This window comes from Bos indicus, chromosome 17 (assembly GCF_029378745.1).
Source record: "Bos indicus isolate NIAB-ARS_2022 breed Sahiwal x Tharparkar chromosome 17, NIAB-ARS_B.indTharparkar_mat_pri_1.0, whole genome shotgun sequence".
NCBI classification, from domain to species: Eukaryota; Metazoa; Chordata; class Mammalia; order Artiodactyla; family Bovidae; genus Bos; species Bos indicus.
The window spans coordinates 45,207,697-45,231,166 of record NC_091776.1 but is presented as its reverse complement, the minus strand read 5'-3'; the positions used below and the strand labels follow the sequence as shown (position 1 = coordinate 45,231,166).

General features: G+C 45.7%; 1 protein-coding gene across 14 annotated transcripts in view; it reads left to right on the top strand.

Moving 5' to 3' along the window:
• Positions 1 to 23,470, top strand: part of EP400 (E1A binding protein p400) — a 107,198-nt gene that overhangs the window by 1,479 nt on the left and 82,249 nt on the right. For 8 of the 14 annotated variants that reach the window (XM_070769315.1, XM_070769309.1, XM_070769312.1 and 5 more), the window contains exons 2-3: positions 17,673 to 19,030; positions 20,513 to 20,623. In XM_070769315.1, the coding sequence (XP_070625416.1) occupies positions 17,708 to 19,030; positions 20,513 to 20,623 (1,434 nt within the window). In that variant the 5' untranslated portion in view covers positions 17,673 to 17,707. The remainder of the gene's footprint in view (positions 1 to 17,672; positions 19,031 to 20,512; positions 20,624 to 23,470) is intronic. The other 6 variants (XM_070769317.1, XM_070769322.1, XM_070769313.1 and 3 more) reach the window with 1 other exon arrangement.

Here is a 23,470-nt window from a genome sequence, read left to right as displayed (position 1 = left end):
TGAGCTACCAGGGAAACCCTTTCTTGGTCTTTGCTTCCTTTTATACCAGAATTGGGAAGAATCCTGAACTCCTATTTCCTCTTCTCTCATTTCTCTTGAACATGGTTCAGGCTAAGCTTTTGGTCCCTCCCCTCCTCTGAAACAGCTCCTCTTGGGGTTGCTGCTGCTGCTGCTGCTAAGTCACTTCAGTGGTGTCTGACTCTGTGCCACCCCAGAAACGGCAGCCCACCAGGCTCCCCCATCCCTGGGATTCTCCAGGCAAGAACACTGGAGTGGGTTGCCATTTCCTTCTCCAATGCGTGAAAGTGAAAAGTGAAAGTGAAGTCGCTCAGTCGTGTCCGACCCTCAGCGACCCCATGGACTGCAGCCTACCAGGCTCCTCCATCCATGGGATTTTCCAGGCTAGAGTACTGGAGTGGGGTGCCATTGCCTTGGTTAGGGACCACTATATTGCCAAGTCCCCCTGTTAGTAGCCTTTGGTTCGGCCTCCCATGGCTTTCTTGAATCACTCTCCCTTGGTGGCCCTGGGACACGACTCAGTTGGTTGTCCTTTTATCTTGAAGGCTGCTGTCCCTAGCCTCCTTGCTGGTTCCTTCTCATCTCCTTAACTGCTAAAAATTGTACTGCCTCAGAGTGGTCCTCCCATCTCCTCTCTGGTCTGTACCCTGGGGTGATCTCATCCAGGGTCATGGCTAGGCCACTTGTCAATACTCCCAGAATGTGTAGCTCCTAGCTGGATCTTCCGGTTCCAAACAACCACTTTTACTTGTGTGCAATCTACTGATACCTTGTTGCATCTCAGTCAGAGGTAACTCCCTTCTCCTATTGCTCAGCACAGAGCTCCTTGTGTGGTGTCTGCATTTCTTCCAGGTACCAAATTTGATTGGTCGGCACTCAAACCTGACGCTTCTCACTGCCTTTTTGGGTGCAGCTGTCATTTAAGCCCCCTACATCATCTTGCCTGGGTTATTCCAGTGACCTCCCTGCTCTCTACTCACCTGAGCTGAGCTGCTCTGCAGTTGACTGTTAATACAGATCTGGGTGATGCACTGCTTAGCTCAGAGCCCTCCGTGGTTTCTCATCTCCCTCAGAAAAAAAAAGCCAGACTCCCTAAGGCAGTTTATGGAGCTCCTTGTGGCTAGGTTCCTGCTGCCCCTGTGACTTCATGTCCTGACACTCCACTGGTTGTCACCTGGCTCCGGCTACACCTAGCTCTGTGCCTGGGCCCACATCGGCTCTGCCTGAAACATCAGGTTCCTGCGTGCCACAGGTCTGGTTCTTACTCAGTTCTCTTTTCAGAAGTTCCCTCCTCAGAGAGGCTGCTGGGTAACCCAGGGCCTTGTCCTCTCGCCCACACCCTCCTATCCCTTATCCTGACTTTGCCATTGCACGGATGGTCTGGCACTTACGGTTTTGTTCATTGCCTCACTGCCCGCTCCCCTCACCCCCAGCCTAGGGGCAGGAACTACGCTTTGTTCACTCTCCTACACACAGTGCTTCAGATCTTGTCTGATGGAGTATATGCTTAATAAATGTTGAGTAAGTAAATAAATGAACAAATTCTTTCCTAAAGCAGATTAATTTGGTAGGGACCTAGGTCTACAGGGTATTAAAAGTTATAGGGGTTGCTGAGGAATAGACTTCACCTGCTGTAAGTTAGAGGAGAGAAGTTGGCTTTTCTAGTAGAGAGAAGCTTATGCAGGAGGTGAGGTTTGATGTAGATGTTGGGTTTCGTAGGTAGAAATAAAAAGAATTGGATTTGACTCCTCCAGTGGAAGATGAGAGCTCTTGAGGCTGTTGAAGGAAGGATTAGCTACTGGATTTCACATTCAAGGGCCTTGTGTGAAGCTGGATGTCCCACACTGGCAGTGTGGTGCCCTTCAGATGGACAGGATCTTCATCCATCTTCTGTTTTGAGTTCTCTTGTTGGCATTCTCTCTGCACAGCAGGCCCCACCCCCTCCAACAGATCTGCACATAGCCGCGCACCCGCACCCCAGGTCCCATGTTCCCATTGTGGTGGCAGTGAGTGCCTGGTGCATCTGCCCCCTTCCTCCAGGATAGCGAGCAGCTGATGGTAGCTGTGACCTGCACATCTTCCTCTGGAGCCTGGTTCTGCTCCTCAGCCCCTTGTAGAGGGACCAAGTACCTGTTGCCTTTAGAAGTCAAGACCCTGACCCTTAAGAGTTTTCTTCTGGGTAGAGCATCCTTTGGGCTTGTCATCTCAGGCCCACCCCCTCTGTGATTTCTGCTTTATTTTTAATCAACAGAAATTTTTATCTTGTTTTGGTGCATTATCATATTATAGAAATAAATTTTAAAAGTCATTTATGTTCTGAGTGAAAGGGAAGGTCTTTGGACATCCTCACTTTGTTACTTTACTTAGCTTTTTTTTTTTTTAATGTATATGTAATAGTATTCACTTTTTTGGTATAGAATTCAGAGAATTTTGACAGATGTCTAATTTCCACAATAGTTAGAGTACAAAGAAGTTCCTTCCTCCCAAAAATTCCCTTGTGCTGCCACTCTGTAGTCAGCTCCTCCCTAAGTGCTCAGTAGCCTCTGACCCCTAAGTGTGTGTTTGTGTTTTTTCCAGGATGTCAGTTAAAGCAGCTTACACAGTGTGGGGCCTTTTGAGTCTGGCTTCTTCCACTGAGCATAATGCATTTGAGATTCATCCAGGTTGCTGCATATACCAAGAATGTGTCTCTTTTTGTGGAGGTGTGGTCTGCAGTGTGGATGGACTACAGTTTATCCATTCACTCGTTGAAGGGCTTTGGGTTGTTGCCAGACTTTTAATACAAGTAATGAATGAACAAGTCACACTGCATTATAGTCAGACAGTACAGAAGTACCCCGAGCATGCTGAAGTTCCTCTTTGCTCTTTCTTCTCATTCTTGACTTTCCCAAACTAACTGATTCGGTATCCACTTCTTTTGTTTTTTAATTTTTAAAAAAATTTACTTATTTTTGGCCGTGCTGGGTCTTCGTTGCTGTGCAGGCTTTTCTCCAGCTGTGGTGAGCGGGGCGGGGGTGGGGGGCCACTCTGTAGTTGCGGCGCTTGGGCTTCTCACTGTGGAGCGTCCACGCTGCTGTGGAGCTTAGGCTCTAGAGTGTGTGGGCTTCAGTAGTCGTGGCTCCCAGGCTCTAGAGCCCAGGCTCAATAGTTGTGGTGCACTGTCTTCATGCTTCCTCGGCATGTGGGATCTTTCTGGATCAGGGATTGAACCCATGTCTCCTGCATTGCCAGGCAGATTATTTACCACTGAGCCAGCAGGGAAGTCCAGTTTGGGTTTATTTTTAAATTAAAAAATTTTTTTAAACACTGGCAGCTTGCAGGATCTTAGTTCCCTGACCAGGAATTGAACCTTGGCCTTCTGCAGTGAAAGCACCTAATCCTAACCAGTGGGTCACCAGGGAATTCTCACTATCCATGTATTTTACTTTTTGAAGGTTTATTTATTTTTGACTGTGCTGGTATTCACTGCTGCTGGCTTTTGCTAGTCATGGCCACCGGAGGCCACTCTCTAGTTGCTGTGGGGCTTCTCACTGTAGTGGCTTCTCTTGTGGTGCTTGGGCTTCGTTGCCCAGCATGTGGGATCTTCCCAGACCAGGGACGGAACCTGTGTCCCCTGCACTGGCAGGTGGATTCATAACCACTGAACCACAGAGAAGCCCCTCCATTTCTTTTAAAAGTGTATTATTGTAAACAGCATAGGAAAAGTAAAAAGTCGCTCCGTTGTGTCCTACTCTTTGAGAGCCCATGGACTGTAGCCCGCCAGACTCCTCTGTCAATGGAATTCTCCAGGAAAGAAAACTGGAGTGGGTAGCTGTTCCCTTCTCCAGGGGATCTTCTAAACCCAGGGATTGAATCCACCTCTCCCGTATTGCAGGCAGATTCTTTACCATCTGAGTCACTAGGAAAGCCCAAGAATCCTGGAGTGGGTGGCCTGTCCTTTCTCCAGAGGATCTTCCTGACCCGGGAATTGAACCTGGGTCTCCTGCATTCCAGGCAAATTCTTTACCAGCTGAGCTTTCAGGGAAGCCCTTTTTAAAAATAAATTGAGGCATGTCACTCAGTAGGAATACCATGCATTTGTATATGCTGTTGCTTCAGTTGTGTCTGACTCATTGAGACCCCATGGACTGTAGCCCTTGAGGCTTCTCTGTCCGTGGGATTCTCCAGGCAAGAATACTTGAGTGAATTGTCATACCCTTCCTCCAGGAGATCTTCCCAACCTAGAGATCAAACCCATCCAAGCCTCCTGCCTCTCCTGCATTGCAGGCAGGTTCTTTACCCACTGAGCCACCTGGGAAGCTCAAGCAGCATATAGTTGAGTCTTATTTTCTTAATCCAGATTGAGACTGTAGGATTTTAATTGGATATTTGGTTTATTTAGTTTTTAAATGCTTTGGAATAACTTTAGATGTACAGAAAAGTAGCAAAAATGTTTCTTTCTATGCATTAGAACCTGTGTTCTCTGTGAAGGTGGTATTTCCCACAAGGGGGTCAGAATGGTTCTTGGGAGGAGGGTGAAAAAAAATTAGATGTGACGGTGTTTTGTGGCCTCCTGAAGGGTCATAGTTCACAGAGATACAGTATGGCTATGGTTTAAAACTTCACCAATAGACTTCTTAGGGGGACAGTAGGGGGAAAAAAGACTGAGAAAGAGCAGCAGAATAATAAATTGGGCTTTTGTGGCTTTATTGCCTGGAGTTTGAAGAAGCACTTCTTCGGTTTGTCTTGAATGTTCCTCTCAAACAGAAATAGAGCCCACTTAACTGCAGTCCAGGGGGCTCTGGCCCGTTGGGTTAAGGACCTACCACTACTACCATGATTTTGATCAGAAGGGACATTGGTGGCATCAAGTCTGGGCTTCCCTGTTCCCACTGCAGCCCCTCGAGAGGTCAGTTCTCTGTAGTGCACATGTAATGCATCCTAGACAGTTTTTATTTTTTTTTTTTAGAACACAATGAATTGCTTTTACTTTGATATGCATCCACATCTCAGCATTTAGTCATCCAGCTGCTGCTGCTGCTAAGTCGCTTCAGTCGTGTCCGGCTCTGTGTGACCCCATAGACGGCAGCCCCCCGGGCTCCCCTGTCCCTGGGATTCTCCAGGCAAGAACACTGGAGTGGGTTGCCATTTCCTTCTCCAGTGCATGAAAGTGAAAGTGCAGTTACTCAGTCATGTACGACTCTTCGAGACCCCATGGACTGCAGCCTACCAGGCTCCTCTGTCCGTGGGATTTGCCAGGCAGGAGTACTGGAGTGGGGTGCTATTGCCTTCTCCGTTAGTCATCCTAGACAGTTTTAAAAATTAGTTTAGTCTGTTTTATCTTTTGGAACTTGCGTATTTTAAGGTCTAGTATGGAACCTTCATAACCTGCTCTAAGGTGGAAGAATGAAGTTTTGTTAGCAAATAGGACTTTTGTTACAGCCTTTTATTTATTAAGTGACATGTGACATTGCCATCTTAATAGATGCTAACATTCTACTATGAAAAATTTCAAAGATATACCAGGATTGAGAGAATTTTATAGTAAATGCCTGTATACCCACCATTCGATTTTCTATTATTAACATTTTACTGACCTGCTTTGTCACACATCCATCCACCCATCATCTTTTAAAAATTTGGGGGAGCAATTCAAGGTGAATGAAAGCATTGTTTTTAACATTTTTAAACCCTTTTTTACTCCGTCTGGCAGATGTAATTGGTCCATTTTGGGGGTGTCTATCAAGTCACTTAGGCCAGCACAAAGACAGTTTATAAAAAGCCCTTGAGTACCAGTTACTGGGGAGTAGAGGGCAGAGAACATTCTCTGTGGGAGGAAGGTTCTTATGGTGTAGCTGCCACGGTTCTGCTGATCGGGGTCAGTCTCTGTCCCTGCCTGGGCGCCCCTTAGACTGCTTTCTCACAGAAGTGAGATGTGGTTGGTGGTGGTCGCTCGGGCCCCAGGCTCCCTGGCTGATGCTGTGCACATTTCTGCTGTGCAGAGACCTGTTCTCTGTGGGGACATGGCTCCCACGGTGCTGAGCTGTGAACTTCACCTTGGCCTTTCTTAACCCACCTATGCCCATCACCACACCTGCCAATCTGAACTCTTCTTGGTTTTCAGGACTGTGAGTGTGTATGCATCAGTAGCTCTGTTTGAGGAGAGCCCCAGGTAGAAAGGAGAAGCTTTACTTAGTCTTCTTGGATTTGTTTGTAGTCCCACCACTGACATGACTTTGAAATACAAATAGTGTTAAATGAGGGCATGACTCTCTTTTTTCAAAGATGAGAACCACTGTCCTAAAATTTCTTAACCTTTCTCTCCATCTTCCATCACCACCCCAGGAGAGGCTGTGTAGTCTGCTGCTTTTCCCACAGAGCTCTCTGCTTCCAGTTTCCCTCCTTTCTGCCAGGATGTTATTGCTTTTAGGCCATTTCAGGAGACAGAATTAGGAAATGTGTTTTAAGGAAAGACCCATGAGTTGATGCTGACTCCTAATTCTTATCCAGTGCCGTGGAGTTGATTGGTGTTCCTTCCCGGTTCCCTTGGTGATTGCTGTCTGTGCTAAGTCGTGTCCAGCTCTTTTGCAACCCAGTAGACTGTAGCCTGCCAGGCTTCTCTGTCCATGGGATTTCCCAGGCAAGAATACTGGAGTGGGTTGCCATTTCCTACTCCAGGGGATCTCTTCAACGCAGGGATCGAACCTGAGTCTCCTGCTTTGGCAGGAGGATTCTTTACCACTGAACCATCAAGGGAGCCTCCGTTCGTGATTATGTTGTCCTTCTCAGAGTTTCTGTTTATATTCAGTTTTAGGGAGTTCTTCATTCTTTTTGATTTAATTTTACTTTTTGAACATGTAGCACTTTAAACCTGATTGTAAAAGTCAAAATGATACAGATGGTGTACTCAGAAGCGCCCCTGCCTTCACTGTCCTATGAGTCGGCTTGCACTCACCCCTCTTCATTTCTGGTTTATTCTTCCTAAATTACTTCCTTTTTTTTGTTTTGCAAAAGTAAGCAGGTAGTTACAGGGCATCATTGCTTTCGGGACTCTTAGTGGACATAACTAGGAAATATATTTTTTAAGAAAAAAATATGTATACGTACGTACTTATGGCAGAAAGTGAAGAGCTGAAGAGCCTGTTGATGAAAGTGAAAGAGGAGAGTGAAAAGGTTGGCTTAAAGCTCAACATTCAGAAAACTAAGATCAAGGCATCTGGTCCCATCACTTCATGAGAAATAGATGGGGAAACAGTAGAAACAGTGTCAGACTTTATTTTGGGGGGCTCAAAAACCACTGCAGATGGTGATTGCAGCCATGAAATTAAAAGACGCTTACTCCTTCGAAGGAAAGTTATGACCAACCTAGATAGCATATTCAAAAGCAGAGACATTACTTTGCCAACAAAGGTCTGTCTAGTCAAGGCTATGGTTTTTCCAGGGGTCATGTATGGATGTGAGAGTTGGACTGTGAAGAAAGCTGAGCACCGAAGAATTGATGCTTTTGAACTGTGGTGTTGGAGAAGACTCTTGAGAGTCCCTTGGACTGCAAGGAGATCCAACCAGTCCATTCTAAAGGAGATCATTACTGGGTGTTCATTAGAAGGACTGATGCTGAAGCTAAAACTCCAGTACTTTGGCCGCCTTATGCGAAGAGTTGACTCATTGGAAAAGACTCTGATACTGGGAGGGATTGGGGGCAGGAGGAGAAGGGGAGGACAGAGGATGAGATGGCTGGTTGGCATCACTGACTTGATAGACATGAGTTTGAGTGAACTCTGGGAGCTGGTGATGGACAGGGAGGCCTGGCGTGCTGCAGTTCATGGGATTGCAAAGAGTCGGACACGACTGAGCAACTGAACTGAATGTGCTTGCTAAGTTGCTTTAGTCTTTTCTGACTCTTTGCGACCCTGTGGACTGAAGCGTCCATGGGATTCTGCAGGCAAGAATACTAGAGTGGGTTGCCATGCCCTCCTCCAGAGGATTTTCCTGACCCAGGGATCAAACCCACATCTCTTTCTCTTAAAAAAAATTTTTTTTCTAGTCTTTATTGAATTTGTTACAATATCACTTCTGGTTTTTTGTTTTTTTTTTTTAATGTTTTTTTTGTTTTTCCCTTAAGACATATGGGATCTTAGCTCCCTGACCAGAATCAAGCCTGCGCCCCTGCATTAAGGTGAAGTCTTAGCCCCTGGACCGCCCAAGAAGTCCTGAACCCACATCTCTTAAGTCTCCTGAATTGTCAGGAGGGTTCTTTACCCCTAGTGCCACCTGGAAATGTGTGTGTATCAGCTTATTTTTATTGGAGTGTAATTGACATACAACATTATATTAGTTTCAGGTGTCCAACATAATGGTTTGACATTTGTATACGTTACACAGTGATCGCTACAGTAAGTCTAGTTACCATCTGTCATCATATAAAGTTACAAATTTTTTTCTTATAATGAGAACTTTCAAGATTTACTGTCTTAGCAACTTTCAAATATGCAATGCGATGTTATTGACTGTAGTTATCACACTGTTACCCCATGACTATTTATACTGGGGATATGTGCCTTTTGATCCCCTTAACCCATTTCACCTGCCAGCCAACCCTCACTGCAGCCGCCAGTCTGTTCTCTGTACCTATGAGTTTTGCTTAGCTTTCGCATGCAAGTGAAATCATACAGTATTTATCTTTCTTTGTCTGACTTATTTCACTTGGCATAATACCCTCAAGTTCCATCCATGTCATTGGAAATGGCAGGACTTTATTCTTTTTTATGGCTGAGTAATATGCCATCACATCTATCTCTCTCCACCTCACATTTCTTTATCCATTGATCTGTTAATGGACACTTAAGTTGCTTCCATATCTTGGCTGTGGTAAATAATGCTGCATATGAACATAGGAGTGTTCATATCTTTTCAAATTCAAATCTTTTCATATCTTTTCAACATATATTTTCACATTAATGTTTTTTTTTCCTTCAGATAAAGTGGAATCACTGGTAGTGGAATTGTCATACAATGAAGATCTAGTTGCTAAGTCGTATCTGACTCTTGCGACCCCACGGACTATAGCCTGCCTGTCCGTGGGATTCTCCAGGCAAGAATACTGGAGTGGGTTGCCATTGCCTTCTCCATGTCATATGGTGGTTCTGCAAGAATACTGGAGTGGGTTACCATTGCCTTCTCCATGTCATATGGTGGTTCTGCTTTTTATGTTTCTGAGGAACCTCCATATTCTTTTCCACAGTGGCTGCACTGCTTCATTCCACCGGCAGTGCGTGGAGGGTTGCCTTTTCTCCAGATCTTTAGCAAAACTTGTCATTTGTCTTTTTTGATAACAGCCATTGTCACAGGCGTGAGGTGATACCTTGTGGTTTTGATTTGTATTTCCCTAATGATTAGCGATGTGGAGCATCTGTTCACGTATCTCTTGGCCATCTGTTTCTTCTTTGGAAAAACGTCTCTTTAGATCGCGTGTCCATTTTCACTTCGATTGTTCGTTATTGAGCTGTAGGAGTTCTTCATATATTTTGGGTGTTAACCCCTCATTGAATATTTGATTTGTAAGTATCTTCTCCCATTTAGTAGACTGCTTTTTATTTGTTTTTTTGATGGTTTTCTCTGCTGTGCAGAGCTTTTAAGTCTGATATCTCCCATTTGTTTATTTTTGCTTTTGTTGCCATTGCCTTTGGAGTCAGATCCAAAAAAAAAAAAAGTCTCCAAGAGAGAATCAAGAAGCTTAACCAGCAGTATTTTCTTCCAGGAATTTTATGATCTTTGTTCAAACTTCCAAGTCATTAAGTTGAGTTAATCTTTGCATGTGGTGTAAGATAGTGGTCCATTTTCTTCTGTTGCATATGGCTGGCTGTTTTTCCCAACACCATTTATTTTCAAGACTTTTTCCCATTGTTTATTCTTGCCTCCTTTGTCATAAATTAATTGATCATATAAGTGTGGGTTTATTTCTAGACTGTTTCTTCTGTTCCGTTGATCTGTGGGTTGGTTTTTATGCCAGTACCATATTGTGATTACTGAAACTTTGTAATATAGTTTGGAATGAGGGAGCTTGATGCCTCTAGCGTTGTTCTTCTTTTTCAAGATTACTTTGGCTATTCGTGATGGATACTTTGGCTATCCATCATTTGTATGGTTCCATACAAATTTTTATGGAATTTTAATTTTTATCCCCAAAATGCCTTTGGGATTTTGATAGGGATTGCAGTTAATCTTTAGGTTGCTTTAGGTAGTATGGACATTTTAACAATATTAATCCTAATCTGTGAGCACAGATTAGCTTTCCATTTATTTGTGTCATCTTCAGATGCTCTCATTGGTGTCGTATAGTCCTTAGTGTACAAGACTTTGACCTGCTTGGTCAGAAAATTCCTAAATATCTTTATTCTTTTTGATGCAATTGTAAATGGAATTTTTTCCCTTTAATTTCTCTGATAATTCTTAGTGTATGAAAAAAATCGAAGATTTTTGCATATTGATTTTGTATCTTGCAACTTTACTGAATTAATTTAATTCTAACAGTTTTTTTGGTGGAGTCTTGAGGATTTTCTATATATCATATGGTGTCATCTGAAGATAGTGACAGTTGTACTGCTTCCCTTTTTTAAAAAATAAATTTTATTTCATTTTGGCTGTGCTGGGTCTTTGTTGCCTTGCTCGGGCTTTCTCTGGTTGCAGTGAGCGGGGGCTACTCTTCGTTGCACAGGCTTCTCATTGCTGTGGTTTTCTTGTTGCGGAACACAGGCTCTGGGTGCACAGGCTTCAGCAGTTGTGGCTTACCAGCCCTAGAACGCAGGCTCAGAAGCTGTGGCACACAGGCTTAGCTGCTCTGCGGCATGTGGAATCTTCCTGGACCGGGGATTGAACCTGTGTCCCTACCTTGGCAGGCAGATTCTTATCCACTGTACCACCAGTGAAGTCCCACTTCCTTTTTGATTTGGATGCCTTTTATTCCCTTTCCCTGTCTGATTGCTCTGGCTGGGGCTTCCAAAAGTATGTTGAATCCAAGTGGCAAAAGTGGGCATCCTTGTCTTGTTCCTGATATGAGAAGAAATGCTTTCAGTTTTTCACTGTTGAGTATGATATAGCTATGAGCTTGTCATATGAAGCCTTTATTATGTTGACATATGTTCCCTCTATACCCACTTTGTTAAAAGAGTTTGTATTCTAAATGGATGTTGAATTTTTGTCAGATGCTTTTTCTGCATTTATTGAGGTGATCATATGATTTTTATCCTTCATTTTGTTAATGTGGTGTATCACATTGACTTGATGTTGAACCATCCTTGTATCCCTGGAATAAGTCCTTGTTGATCATAGTGTTTTATCCTTTTAATGTATCATTGAATTCAGTTTGCTAATATTTTGTGGAGGATTTTCACCTCTGTTCATTGAGGGTGGTAACCTGTAATTTTCTTTGTGGTGGTGTTGTCTAGCTTTACATTATCAGTAATGCTGGCTTTGTAAAATGATTTTGGGAGTGCTGCCTCTTCTTTTTTTTTGTTTTGAGGGGAGATACTGCACTGTGTGTGGGATCTTAGTTCCCCTATCGGGGATCAAACCCACGCTCTCTGGATTGACAACGTGGAGTCTTAACCACTGGACCATCAGGGAAGTCCCTTCTCTTGTTTCTAGGTTTCACACCATGTTTAGGAAACTCTTCTTTACTGTAGGATTATAAAGATATTCTCATCTGTTTTAAAATATTTTTATGGTTTGATTTCCCCGCTTTGAGTAATTTTTTTGTGAATGATGTGAGGTGTGGGGGTAGGTGGACCTCAAGAGTAGATCTGACTTTTTCCCTTTACTCTTTGGCCACACTGTGTGGCATGTGGCATCTTAGTTCCCTGACCAGAGATTGAACCTGTGCCTCCTGCCGTGAAAGGCAGTCTTAATCGCTGAACTGCTAGGGAAGTCCTTGACTTTTATTTTTTAAAATGGATTGATCTAAGAAACTCTGGATTTTAGTTCTCTAGCCTCACAGAAAGCTGTTACGAATTTAGTAATGCTTAAAAAAAATGTTTATTTTAAAAATCTCAGCAGCAGTCAGAGAGTCTTTAAAATGGCATCTGTCTGTAGGAGGTGTTTTTCTCTTTGGTCTACAGCTCTTGGGAGGCACCCATTTGTGGATCCCATGGAACCCTGAGAGGCTCCCTGGGTGAACCACAGCCAGAAGTCACAGAGGCAGGGAGAGATACATCAACGGGGCCTTGTGTCTTACGGCCGAGAACTGCCGGGATTTGTGTGATGGGCTGCAGTGGAGGGTGAGGAGTCACTTCTATGAGGAAGGGTTTTCTTGTTTTTAGTTTTAGTTGAAAGATCGTTGGGGTACAATATTATGTTAGTTTCAGGCGTGTGATGATTTGACATGTGCACACGTTATGAAATGATCATTGTGATGAGTCTAGTAGCCATCTGTAGCCGGCCGCATACAAAGGTGTTACAGTATCACTGCCGGCGTTCCTCATGCTTCACCTGGTGCCCCATGACTTATGTACATCTGGAGGTTTGTACCACTTACTTCCCTTCCCTTTGCAAATGGGCAAAACCACCCATTTGCCCCCTCCCATCTCTTCCCTCTGACAACCACTGTTTGGTCTCTGTATCTATCAGTCTCTTTGCATTTATTGTTTTATGTGCTGGATCAGCCAAGATATACCCAGTTCTCGCAGTTAACAGGTGCTCCCCAGATGTCCGTGACTTCCCAGGCAGGGCGGAGTGCCCACCACACGTTTCCTGAAGTTAGCTTGCTTGTCATGCCCCCTGAGGCTTCATCTCTGTGCCCCTGTGAACCACCAAGCAGAAGAAAGTCAGCATGGCAGACAGCATGCCCCTGTTTTTGCCACAGCATGTCACGTGACCACTTGATTCAGGGCTGGGAGATGCTCACCAAATACTCCAGGAGGATCAGAGTATTTGGTGAAGGCACTAATGACCATGGCACGTACCAGTTAAGGACAAGCTTGGAAGCAGCGAAAGGTAGCAGGAGAAAAGTAGTGTGTGCACTGTCACATATTCAGTATTGATGCTGTTTTGCATAGATGTATCAAAGTTTAGTGATGTTTATTGTTGCGCATGCCAGCTTTCTGCTATAAATAATGTAGTGAATATCCATACTGGAATGGGTAGCCATTCCCTTTGCCAGGGGAATCTTCTCGACCCAGGGATCGAACCTGGGTCTCCTGCATTGCAGGTGGATTCTTTACCATCTGAGCCACCAGGGAAGCCCATATTGAACACAACGCTGATGTTTTTTCTAAGGCTGGTCTAAAAGTCAGATGACTGCATCAGAAGATGTGAATGTGCTGTAAGACTCTTACACCTGCTGCCAAATTGCTTTCTGGAGTTTCCACTTGAAAGTATTTCCGGACACCCTTTGTGTCTTCTGTCCTCTCTTCACTCATATCATGTTTTGTCTGTCTCTTCTGCCCTGAATCCATGCTCCAAGGCCTGCAACTAACACTTTCTTTATCTAGAACTGTGTGTCCAAGGCCTGTTCACCCTCCTCCTTGTTCCCTTCTCCTTGCTCTCCTCCCATCCTGGGGGCTGTTTACTACAGAGCAGAACTACCCACAGCAGGAGACTGACTGGCGGGAGGGCCGGATCTGTCTTGGGAGGTGTGGGGGCCGAGGGGGAGATGGCTCCTGACATGAGCGCCCTGCCTGTTGAAGGAAGGATTCCTGATGCCTGGCTGCCTGGACTCTGGCAATGCCCAGAAGAGTAACTGGGGCGGGAGGGGCTGGGGGGCTTGGCCTCAGCCTAGTGGGGGTGGGGTGGGAGCAGCTGCTATCAGGACCCCATCTTCTGAAGCCTTTTCCCCCTCACTCTTTCCAGTTCTCACCTGGGACCCCTGACCTGCACTAAGGACAGGGCCCAGGTGGGTATTTCTTAGGGTGGTTTCCCGGCACCAAATGTGCCCCTTTGGGATGTCAGCATTGTCCTGCGAGAGCAGCAGCCACACAGATGCCTGCCCCCCATCCCCCCGTGTGACACTGGTGGGCACTGCCCGCAGTGGTCGGAGGACTTGTCCCTGCTCCTCACAGGTTGTGGCAGTGCCCTGACCCATTTCGCCGACCTTGGCCTGCTCCGGGCAGTGTCCTCCGAATTGTGGGCCAAACAGCTCACTCCAGCTGCTTCTGACAGACCTTACAATTAGGAGCATCGCCAGCACCAGTTCAAAGTTGTCTTGCCTTTGGTGGTGGCTTTGCTTTCTGCCAGGGTATCTCTACCATATTTTGGGGGGATGCTGTTTTAGATAAGTGGTTTCTTTACATTATAGTTGATTGGGTTTGTTCCTATAACTTGACTTGTAAGCTCACTGACGTCCGGAACCTTTTAAAAAAGTTGAGGTGTAGTTTACAGTTCTATGAATTTGGACAGACACACTCATTCTTGTAACCATCATCGCAAATCGAATGTACAAGTAGGTCCATGCCGCCAAGTTCCTGCCTGCTTTTGCAGTTCCTTCTCCACCACTCAGATTCCGTCTAATCTGTCCCTGTGGTTTTGCCTGTTCCAGAATGTCTTGTCAATTCAGTGGCCAGCAGTCAGTGGTCCTTGTGTCTGGCCGGGCTCCTTGGCGTCCTCGTGGTGTGGGTGTGTCTGTAGCTCAGCCTTTATGCGGCTGAGGCAGCTCCATTGTGTGGCTCTTCAGGTGTCTTACCTCTTCGGCAGGTGCAGGTCAGTATTTATGTTTCCATATATCTTAGTAGACATTTTAAAATTTTTATTTTTTAACAGTGGAGGGTTAAGTTGTGCAATTGATATCCTGCTTTTTTCACTCAATAGTATATTTGAAAAACTGAGAATGGCAGCTCACCCTAGTAGTCTTGCCTGGAGGATTCCATGGACAGAGGAGCCTGGCGGGCTACAGTCCATGGGGTTGCAAAGAATTGGACACGACTGAGTGACTGACACTTAGACACTTTCACGTTCTCTATCTAGAACTTGAGTATTGGATATTTCTGGTTGCTCTTTCTACTTTCACTGCATTGTTCTGTCATAAATATCTTTAAGCATAATTTTAAAAAATTGGTAGGTGAATTTCCTTAGAGATTTACAGAGGTCAGATTACTGGGTCAGAGGTAGCGAGTTCTGCTTTCCCACCGTTGTCTCACCCTGCTAGGCATGCTCTGAGCTCTGACCCTCTGGCATCTGCTCTGTCTCCCTCCACATTTGTTTTAATTGAAGTGTTGATCTGGGCTTCCCTGGTGGCTCATTGGTAAAGAATCCGCCTGCCAGTGCAGGAGACGTGGGTTTATTCTCTGGCTTGGGAAGATCCCCTGGAGAAAGAAATGGCTACCCACTCCTGTGTTCTTGCCTGGAAAATGCCATGGACAGAGGAGCCCGGCGGGCTACAGTCCATGGGGCTGCAGAGAGTCAGACATGACTGAGCGACTGAACAATAGTAACAACGACGACGACAAAGTGTTGATTGACAGCGTTGTGTCAGACTTTGCTGTGTAGCAGAGTGACTCAGCTACACACATAGAGACATTCTGTTTTTAAATATCTTTTCCATTACCCCTCCACAGTTTTTCAGCATGTTAGTGATCACAGTGTATTCTCCTTATCCTATTTTCGTGTCTGTTGTACATGAATCTTCCTCATAGCGCTTGTTTAAAAAGATCAGGAACAAAAGCTCCTTTTGAAAGCAGTCAGCATGGGAGAGGCCCCCTCCCAAGTTGTGTCCCCCAGCGCACAGTTCCCACCTACTTTGCTGGGCTCTCTCTGCTGGGGCTGAGAGGGGAGTGGGCTCCTGGCTTGATAATTAAGGCTGTTCTTTACTGTGGTCCTGGTTTCCCGTTCAGCTGTGCTTTCTGAGCTTCAGAGATAGTCATCAGAGCAGAAAGTGCCTTCTAGTTTGAATAGGCACTGGTTTTTATGTTTTCTCAGCCTGTACTTGTGCATCCCATGAGTTCTGTAGCTTTTGATTTCATGTATATGTGTGTTTTAGCCAGGCGCCCAGGTCTGGGAGCTTTCATATAAATGTGTGTTTCCACTTTGTAAGCTTGTAACTTTTGGCATATAATGTTTTTCACCCCTTACTGTCTTCTCAGTGAGATAATAGTGATGCCCTCAAGATGAAAGGCATCACTTTCCTGCTTTTCCCGGGGGGGTGGGGGAGTGGTGGAAGGAACACCAGAGATGGGGAGCTAAGCGTGTCAGTGAAGACTGAGAATTTTAAATGGTGGGAGGGTATTTCTGTGTCTGTTTCCCAGCTACAGTGGGGTGCAGACAGGCTGAGGCTGTCGTTCTCTTCCCAGCGGGGTTCGTCCCCTTGCAGGCCTCGGGGCTCTGGCCGGATGTGACTTGTGAGCAGTCTCCCTGCTCCATCTCAGAATTGGCCTCCTCTCTCTCCATCCTCTGCTTTTTCTTGTCCTTTCTCCTGTCGTTCCCTCTCCCACCTCCCCCTCTAGTCCACGGCACTCAGCAGTGTGGGGGCGTAAGCCCCTTTAAAGCCGTGTCCCAGCTCCCAGAGAGTAGGTGAACCCCTGACCAGGACTCTCCTGGAATGGGGACTCTCTTGGAATGTGGATCCAAGTCCTGGCTGTTCCCCTCTCTCCTGAGGTTTCTTCCTGAAATCCCCACTCTGGATGAGCTTGTAAAGAAGGCTGAGGTGCAAGACTGACACCCAGACCAGGGCCTTCTCCCCAGGAACACAGTGTCTGCCTGGGATGGGGGCTGTGTGTGTTCACACTCAGGTAATGCCGAAGAATTGATGCTTTTGAACTGTGGTGTCTGGTGTTGGAGAAGACTCTTGAGAGTCCCTTGGACTGCAAGGAGATCCAACCAGTCCATTCTAAAGGAGATCAGTCCTGGGTGTTCTTTGGAAGGACTGATGCTAAAGCGGAAACTCCAGTACTTTGGCCACCTCATGCGAAGAGTTGACTCATTGCAAAAGACTCTGATGCTGGGAGGGATTGGGGGCAGGAGGAAAAGGGGGCGACAGAGGATGAGATGGCTGGATGGCATCACCGGCTGGATGGCATCACCGACTTGATGGACATGAGTCTAGGTGAACTCCGGGAGTTGGTGATGGACAGGGAGGCCTGGCGTGCTGCAATTCATGGGGTCGCAAAGAGTCGGACACGACTGAGCGTCTGAACTGAACTGAACTCAACCCAGGGGTATCTGCCTGGGCCATAGCACAGACGTTTATGAAAACTGCCGGCGAGTGAAGGGGTAGGGGCTCTGTTGTGGTGACACACAGTGGTGGCATGCGGTGGGCATCACTGACTACCTCCTGGGCGCCGTCCCTCTTCTGGGAGAGACAGGCAGATCACCCCAGCCTGGCATGGAGCAGGGCTGCTCGCCTCCCCGGAAGAAGTGTGCAAGCCATGAGCGCCAGCTCTGAGTTCAGATCCTGCTGGCCTTGAGCAAGTAATGGCTAATTACCTTCCTCAGGAGCTGGTTGGGACCCACCTACTCCTGCCAGGCTGTCTTGGCCCCGGGCACAGCGAGACCCAGAAGGCCCTGCCCCTCCCCTGCCGAAGGAGCTGGTCTCCAGTGCCATCTCCTCAGGAAGACAGTGGTTTGTGTCAGATGCTGGTGGAAATATTCCTTCAGAACCCCTGTCCTGGGCTGTTCAGTGGTACTGGGAACAAGTAGTGATCAGATAGTTTTATTTGTCCTTAAGTAACTTGATTTTAACTTTGATTTTTCAGGAGAACATTAAGTTGGATAAAAGAGGAGGGCGATCATGCACCATGGCAGCGGCCCTCAGAATGTCCAGCACCAGCTGCAGAGGTCAAGGGCCTTCGCCGGCAGCGAAGAAGAGCAGCAGGCCCACCCCAACCCCCCCCAGTCCCCCGCCACGCCCTTCGCCCCAGCGGTGAGCCCGTCTGCACCCCAGTCCCCCGGTTACCAAGTTTCGCAGCTGATGAATCGGAGTCCTGTGGCCGGGCAGAACGTGAATATCGCCCTTCAGAATGTGGGGCCGGTGGTGGGCGGAAACCCCCAGATCACGCTGGCCCCCCTGCCGCTGCCCAGCCCCACTTCTCCGGGATTCCAGTTCAGCGCGCAGCAGAGGCGGTTTGAGCACGGGTCTCCATCGTACATACAGGTCACCTCGCCGCTGTCGCAGCAGGTGCAGACTCAGAGCCCCACCCAGCCCAGCCCCGCGCCAGGGCCGGGCCTGCAGAGCGTGCGGGCAGGTGCCCCCGGCCCCGGCCTGGGCCTCTGCAGCAGCAGTCCCACCGGGGGCTTCGTGGATGCCAGCGTGCTGGTGAGGCAGATCAGCCTGAGCCCGTCCAGCGGCGGCCACTTCGTGTTCCAGGAGGGCTCGGGCCTGGCGCAGATGGCCCCGGGCACTCAGGTTCAGCTGCAGCACGCGGGGGCGCCCATCACGGTCAGCAGAGAACGGAGACTCTCGCAGCCCCACGCGCAGTCTGGGGGTACCGTCCACCACCTGGGGCCTCAGAGCCCCGCGGCTGCGGGCGGGGCGGGCCTGCAGCCTTTGTCCAGCCCCGGCCACATCACCACGACGAGCTTGCCGCCCCAGATCAGCAGCATCATCCAGGGGCAGCTGATCCAGCAGCAGCAGGTGCTGCAGGGCCCACCACTGACCAGACCTCTGCTCCCCGGGGTTGGGGTAGGGGTTGGGGGGACTTCGGCGTTTGGGATGACGTCCCCACCGCCCCCCACCAGCCCTTCCAGGACCGCAGTGCCCCCGGGCCTCTCCAGCCTTCCCCTCTCGTCTGCGGGGAGCACAGGCGTAAGGAAGGCTCCCAGAAAGTTGGAGGAGATCCCCCCGGCCTCCCAGGAGCTGGCTCAGATGAGGAAGCAGTGCCTGGACTATCACTACAGGGAGATGGAGGCGCTGAAGGAGGCCTTCAAGGAGTATTTGATCGAACTGTTCTTCCTTCAACACCTTCAAGGGAACATGATGGATTTCTTAGCGTTTAAGAAGAAACATTATGCCCCTTTACAAGCTTATCTTAGGCAGAATGATTTGGACCTTGAAGAAGAGGAGGAGGAGGAGGAGGAGGAGGAGGAAGAGAAGTCTGAGGTTATCAACGATGAGGTGAGAAGCAGCGGGTCGTGCTATGTGGAGTTGAGTCTGCGCAACTTCAAATGAAAAGTAGTCTGTGAGCCTGGGGTGTGTATAAGATGCAGTCTCATGAGGATTTCATCCAGGAGTAAAATTGAAGAATGGATTTGCTTTTTCCTTCATGGAAAGAAAGGGCTGGTCTAGTTGGGAAGATGGGGCAGAGTGGTGCTGTGAGTAATGCTGGCTCATTTAGAACAGCTACACCTCCCTGGTTTGGAGAACTAACCTGTCGTGACCCAGCTTTACCCTATGCTCTTCAGGGTGTCTGGGCATTGCTCAGCCCTGAAGAGCCTGCAGAAGCCAGGGGCGTGGCCACCTTCCTGCTGATTCCCCAGATTTCACATTTTACTTCTGTAGGTCCACCGACTAAAAACAGCATGGATATCATTTTTAAAGAAAGAATTTGAATCACCAGCTTGTTACAGTGTATCAGATGAAATTTAAATAACTAGATATATTTTTAAGGTATCTTTATAAAATATGGTTATTACAGCAAAACAGAGTTTTTTCAATTTGTAGATGTCTTAGATTTAAGATCATGTATTTAACTCACACTTTTGCAGATACCTACAGAATGATATTTAAGATAAGACTTTTTTAGGTGGTGAAAGTTTTGGGTGCCTGGAATGGGTGCTTAATCAATCCTCCCTGTTGGGATTTTTCAACCCCTCAGTGATTCTTAAGATGCTTTTATTTATACTCCTAAGAATGAAGCTGATCAGACAGGGTGACAGTGAGGTGACTGTGACGCACTGTTTTGTGCCTTTGTGTTGTGTACTGTACACTATGTTGGTGGGACTTACTTTGTTTTTTGATATAGCTAAAATGTAAATTTCTGTCAACTCTTCTGCAAAGAAATCAGCTTTTGATGAACAAAAGCTGGCCTCTTTGTTCATCTCCTCATTGGTATTTATTACATGTGGCTTTGCCATTTGGTGTTTTCTTTAACACCCTTTCCAGGATGAACCATTTTTTCTTTTCTAAAAGGTTTATATGGTTTTTTTGAGGGTTTCCCCTCTGTTGCCATGAAATAGTGAAGTTCAGCTCTCTTTATGTTTGTACACCAATGTTGTCTGTGGGCCCAGTCCCCTTTATCTGTCATTGCCATTCTGACCTGCACGCAGTAGGCCAGGGTGAAACTGCCTCTGAAGTTGTCAGGGCTTTGCTACTTCAAGACTGTCTGCCATTCCCCCTTTTAAAGTTTGAAGTTAAAGAATCTAAGGATATTGTACTTATGACTTAAATTGGAGTTTCTGCAAGATTTGCAGTTGAGTTAGGGTGTTATGTTATAAATCTGTCATAAATTAGTTCAGTGTCCTTTTACAGGATTTGATGCAAAAACATTCCATTTTTAAACACCAGAGATTGGTGAGCTGTCAGCAGTAAAATTCTAACAAGATTTTGAGCAGTCTTAAAAATTATGTTGCCTTTTTTTCTCAAAATATTTCCTCTCAGGTAAAGGTTGTGACAGGAAAGGATGGGCAGACTGGTACTCCTGTTGCTATAGCAACCCAGCTTCCTCCAAATGTTTCTGCTGCTTTTTCATCCCAGCAGCAACCATTTCAGGTACTTTTCGATGGTTCTAAAATGTAGTCTCATCCGAAACTTTTCCTCATCCAGATATTTTAACCTTCAATTTACTATTTGCTCTTCAGCATTTTTTTTTCCAGAGCCCATTCCTTATTTTAAAAAAGTAAAAAAGTCTTCCTGCATATAAAATTATACAACTAAATTGCATGAGTAAATGACAACACAGACCTTAATGCATTATTTTTTTGTGTGTTGACCTGTAACTCAGTAGTAGCTTCAGCATGCATGTCATCTAATACCTATAGTCCTGTTGAATGTGTGCTCAGGATTCCTGTGTGCTGTGTTTTCAATGTTGGTTCTTTCTTGTGTCTTTTATCTGTATTTTTGAGAACAGTGCAAACAGAGCAGAAAGAAAGATCATATAGATAACTTGCTATTTTCTGTAGCTGGAAGAAACCCTAAAGTAAAACATAGTTTTGAACTATCAGGACCTTAGGCTTCTAAATGGATGTTAATTGAATGCAGACTGATTAATTTTTGAAGATTAAGTCATTCAGTGTTACATTAATAAATGCCAAGAACCTAAAAGTACAGGTCAGAGTCTAGTCATTTTGGAATAGATTATGCTAGGTTCTGAAAGCAGTTTAATTTTGTGGTGGTATATCTTAAAATGCTTAATTTTTAATTTTGATATAATTTCAAATCCATATAAAAGTTACAATAACAGTACAAAGAACTCCCCTTTTATCCTGTACCCACATTCACCGGTGGTTAACTTCTTACCCCATTTGCATTATTTTCATTTTCTGTCTCTCATATGTACACACAGACACATTTCCCCTCAAACTGTTTGAGACTAAGTTGTGGACATTGTATTCGTGCACTTGTATCCCTGAGTACTCGAGCATGTAGTATCAGGCACCAGTGTCATCTGGTCTAACCATGGTATGATAGTTCCAGAAATTTTACAGTAACTTTTACCATGACTAAGCCACAACTCATGTGCAAATTTTATCTCTTGTTCCAGTGACTTCCTTTGTGTAGTTGTTTTTCCCCAGTCTGGGATCACCAATTGTGTTTAGTTGTCATGCCTCTCTTTAATCTAGGTCTTCTTTAATCTAGGCTGACTCCTCACTCTTGGGAGGAGTACTGGTCAGTTATTTTATAGAATGTCCTTTGACATGGGCCACTAATCTACCACCTCTTGATGAGCCTTGCCAGCATTAGTTGTCATGTTAAAGATGGCAAAGTGGATTTTCTAACTCCATTATTCCTTCTACATTCACTCGTTGGCATTCTGCTGCAATGTGAGCTTCCTTTTTTCTCCCATTCTTATGTTCATATGTGGATTCTTATTTTTATTTTTTTAGATTTATTTACGTATTTGGCTGTGCTGGGTCTTCATTGCTGTGTATGGGCTTTCTCTAGTTGCAGTGAGTGGAGGCTACTCTTCATTGCACTGCATAGGCTTCTCATTGCACTGCATAGGCTTCTCATGTTGTGGCGGCCTCTTGTGTTGTGGGGCATGGGCTGTAGACGCACGGGCTTCAGCAGTTGCAGTGCGTGGGCTCCCTTGTGCACAGGCTTAGTTGCTCTGAGGCATGTGGGATCTTCCCAGACCAGGGATCGAACCCATGTCCCTTGCATTGGCAGGTGTATTCTTAACCCCTGGACCACCTTGGAAGTCCCTTATTTAAACTTGCTTAATTCAGTAAAACTCATTTTTTTGGGTGCGTAGTTTGGTGAGTTTTGTCAAGTGCCTCAAGTTGTATAACCACCACCACACAAGAAACAGAGTTTTCTCATCCCCCAGGTGTTCTCATGCTACATCTTTGTCATCAAATTCTCTCCCTCCCTTAACCTTTATTCTCTGTCTCTATGATTTTTCCTTTTCTGGAATAAAATGTAAATAGAATCATATAGTTTATGCTGCATTTTCAGTCTGGCTTCTTTCATGTAGCGTGATGCATTTGAAATTCAATTCATATTGTTGAATTTACCAATTGTTTCTTTTTTTGCTGAGCAGTATTCTGTTGTATGAATGTTCCCTACTTTGTTTATCCGTTCACCCTTTGAAGGACTTTGGGTTGTTTCCAGTTGTTGGCATATCTAGGAGACAGATTGCTGGGTTGTTAATAAGTATACATTCAGTTTTATATGAAACTGACAAACTTTTCCACAGTGGCTGTTCCATTTCGCGTTCCCACTAGCCATGAATGGGAGTTCCTATTGTTCTGCATCCTCCCCTCTGTTCTTGTCAGTTTTCTTTTGTTGTTATTCTAATACTTTAAGTAGTGGTTTTAATTTTTATATCTAAAGACTAATGATGTTGAAAACAACTTATCTTGTGTTCATTTGGCATTTGTATATCTTCTTTGGTGAAGTATCTGTTCATTTCTTTCACCATTTTTTCCCCTATTGAGTCATTTGCTTTATTGTTGCATTTGAGAACTCTTTATACAATTTGGATGTAAGCTTTTTGTCAGATACAAATTTGGAAATATTTTTCTCTTCATTCTCTGCCTTAGCTTCTTTTATATTGTTTTTTTATAGAGCAAAAATTTTGAGTTTTGATGCAGTCTCTTTTACCATTTTTATCTTTTATGTATTGTGCTTTTGACATTTGTCTAAGAACTCTTTGCTCAACCCAGGGTCACAAAAATTTCCTCTGGTTTTTTTCCCCTCAGATCAGATCAGATCAGTCACTCAGTCGTGTCCGACTCTTTGCAACCCCATGAATCGCAGCACGCCAGGTCTCCCTGTCCATCACCAACTCCCGGAGTTCACTGAGACTCACGTCCATCGAGTTAGTGATGCCATCCAGCCATCTCATCCTCTGTCGTCCCCTTCTCCTCTTGCCCCCAATCTCTCCCAGCATCAGAG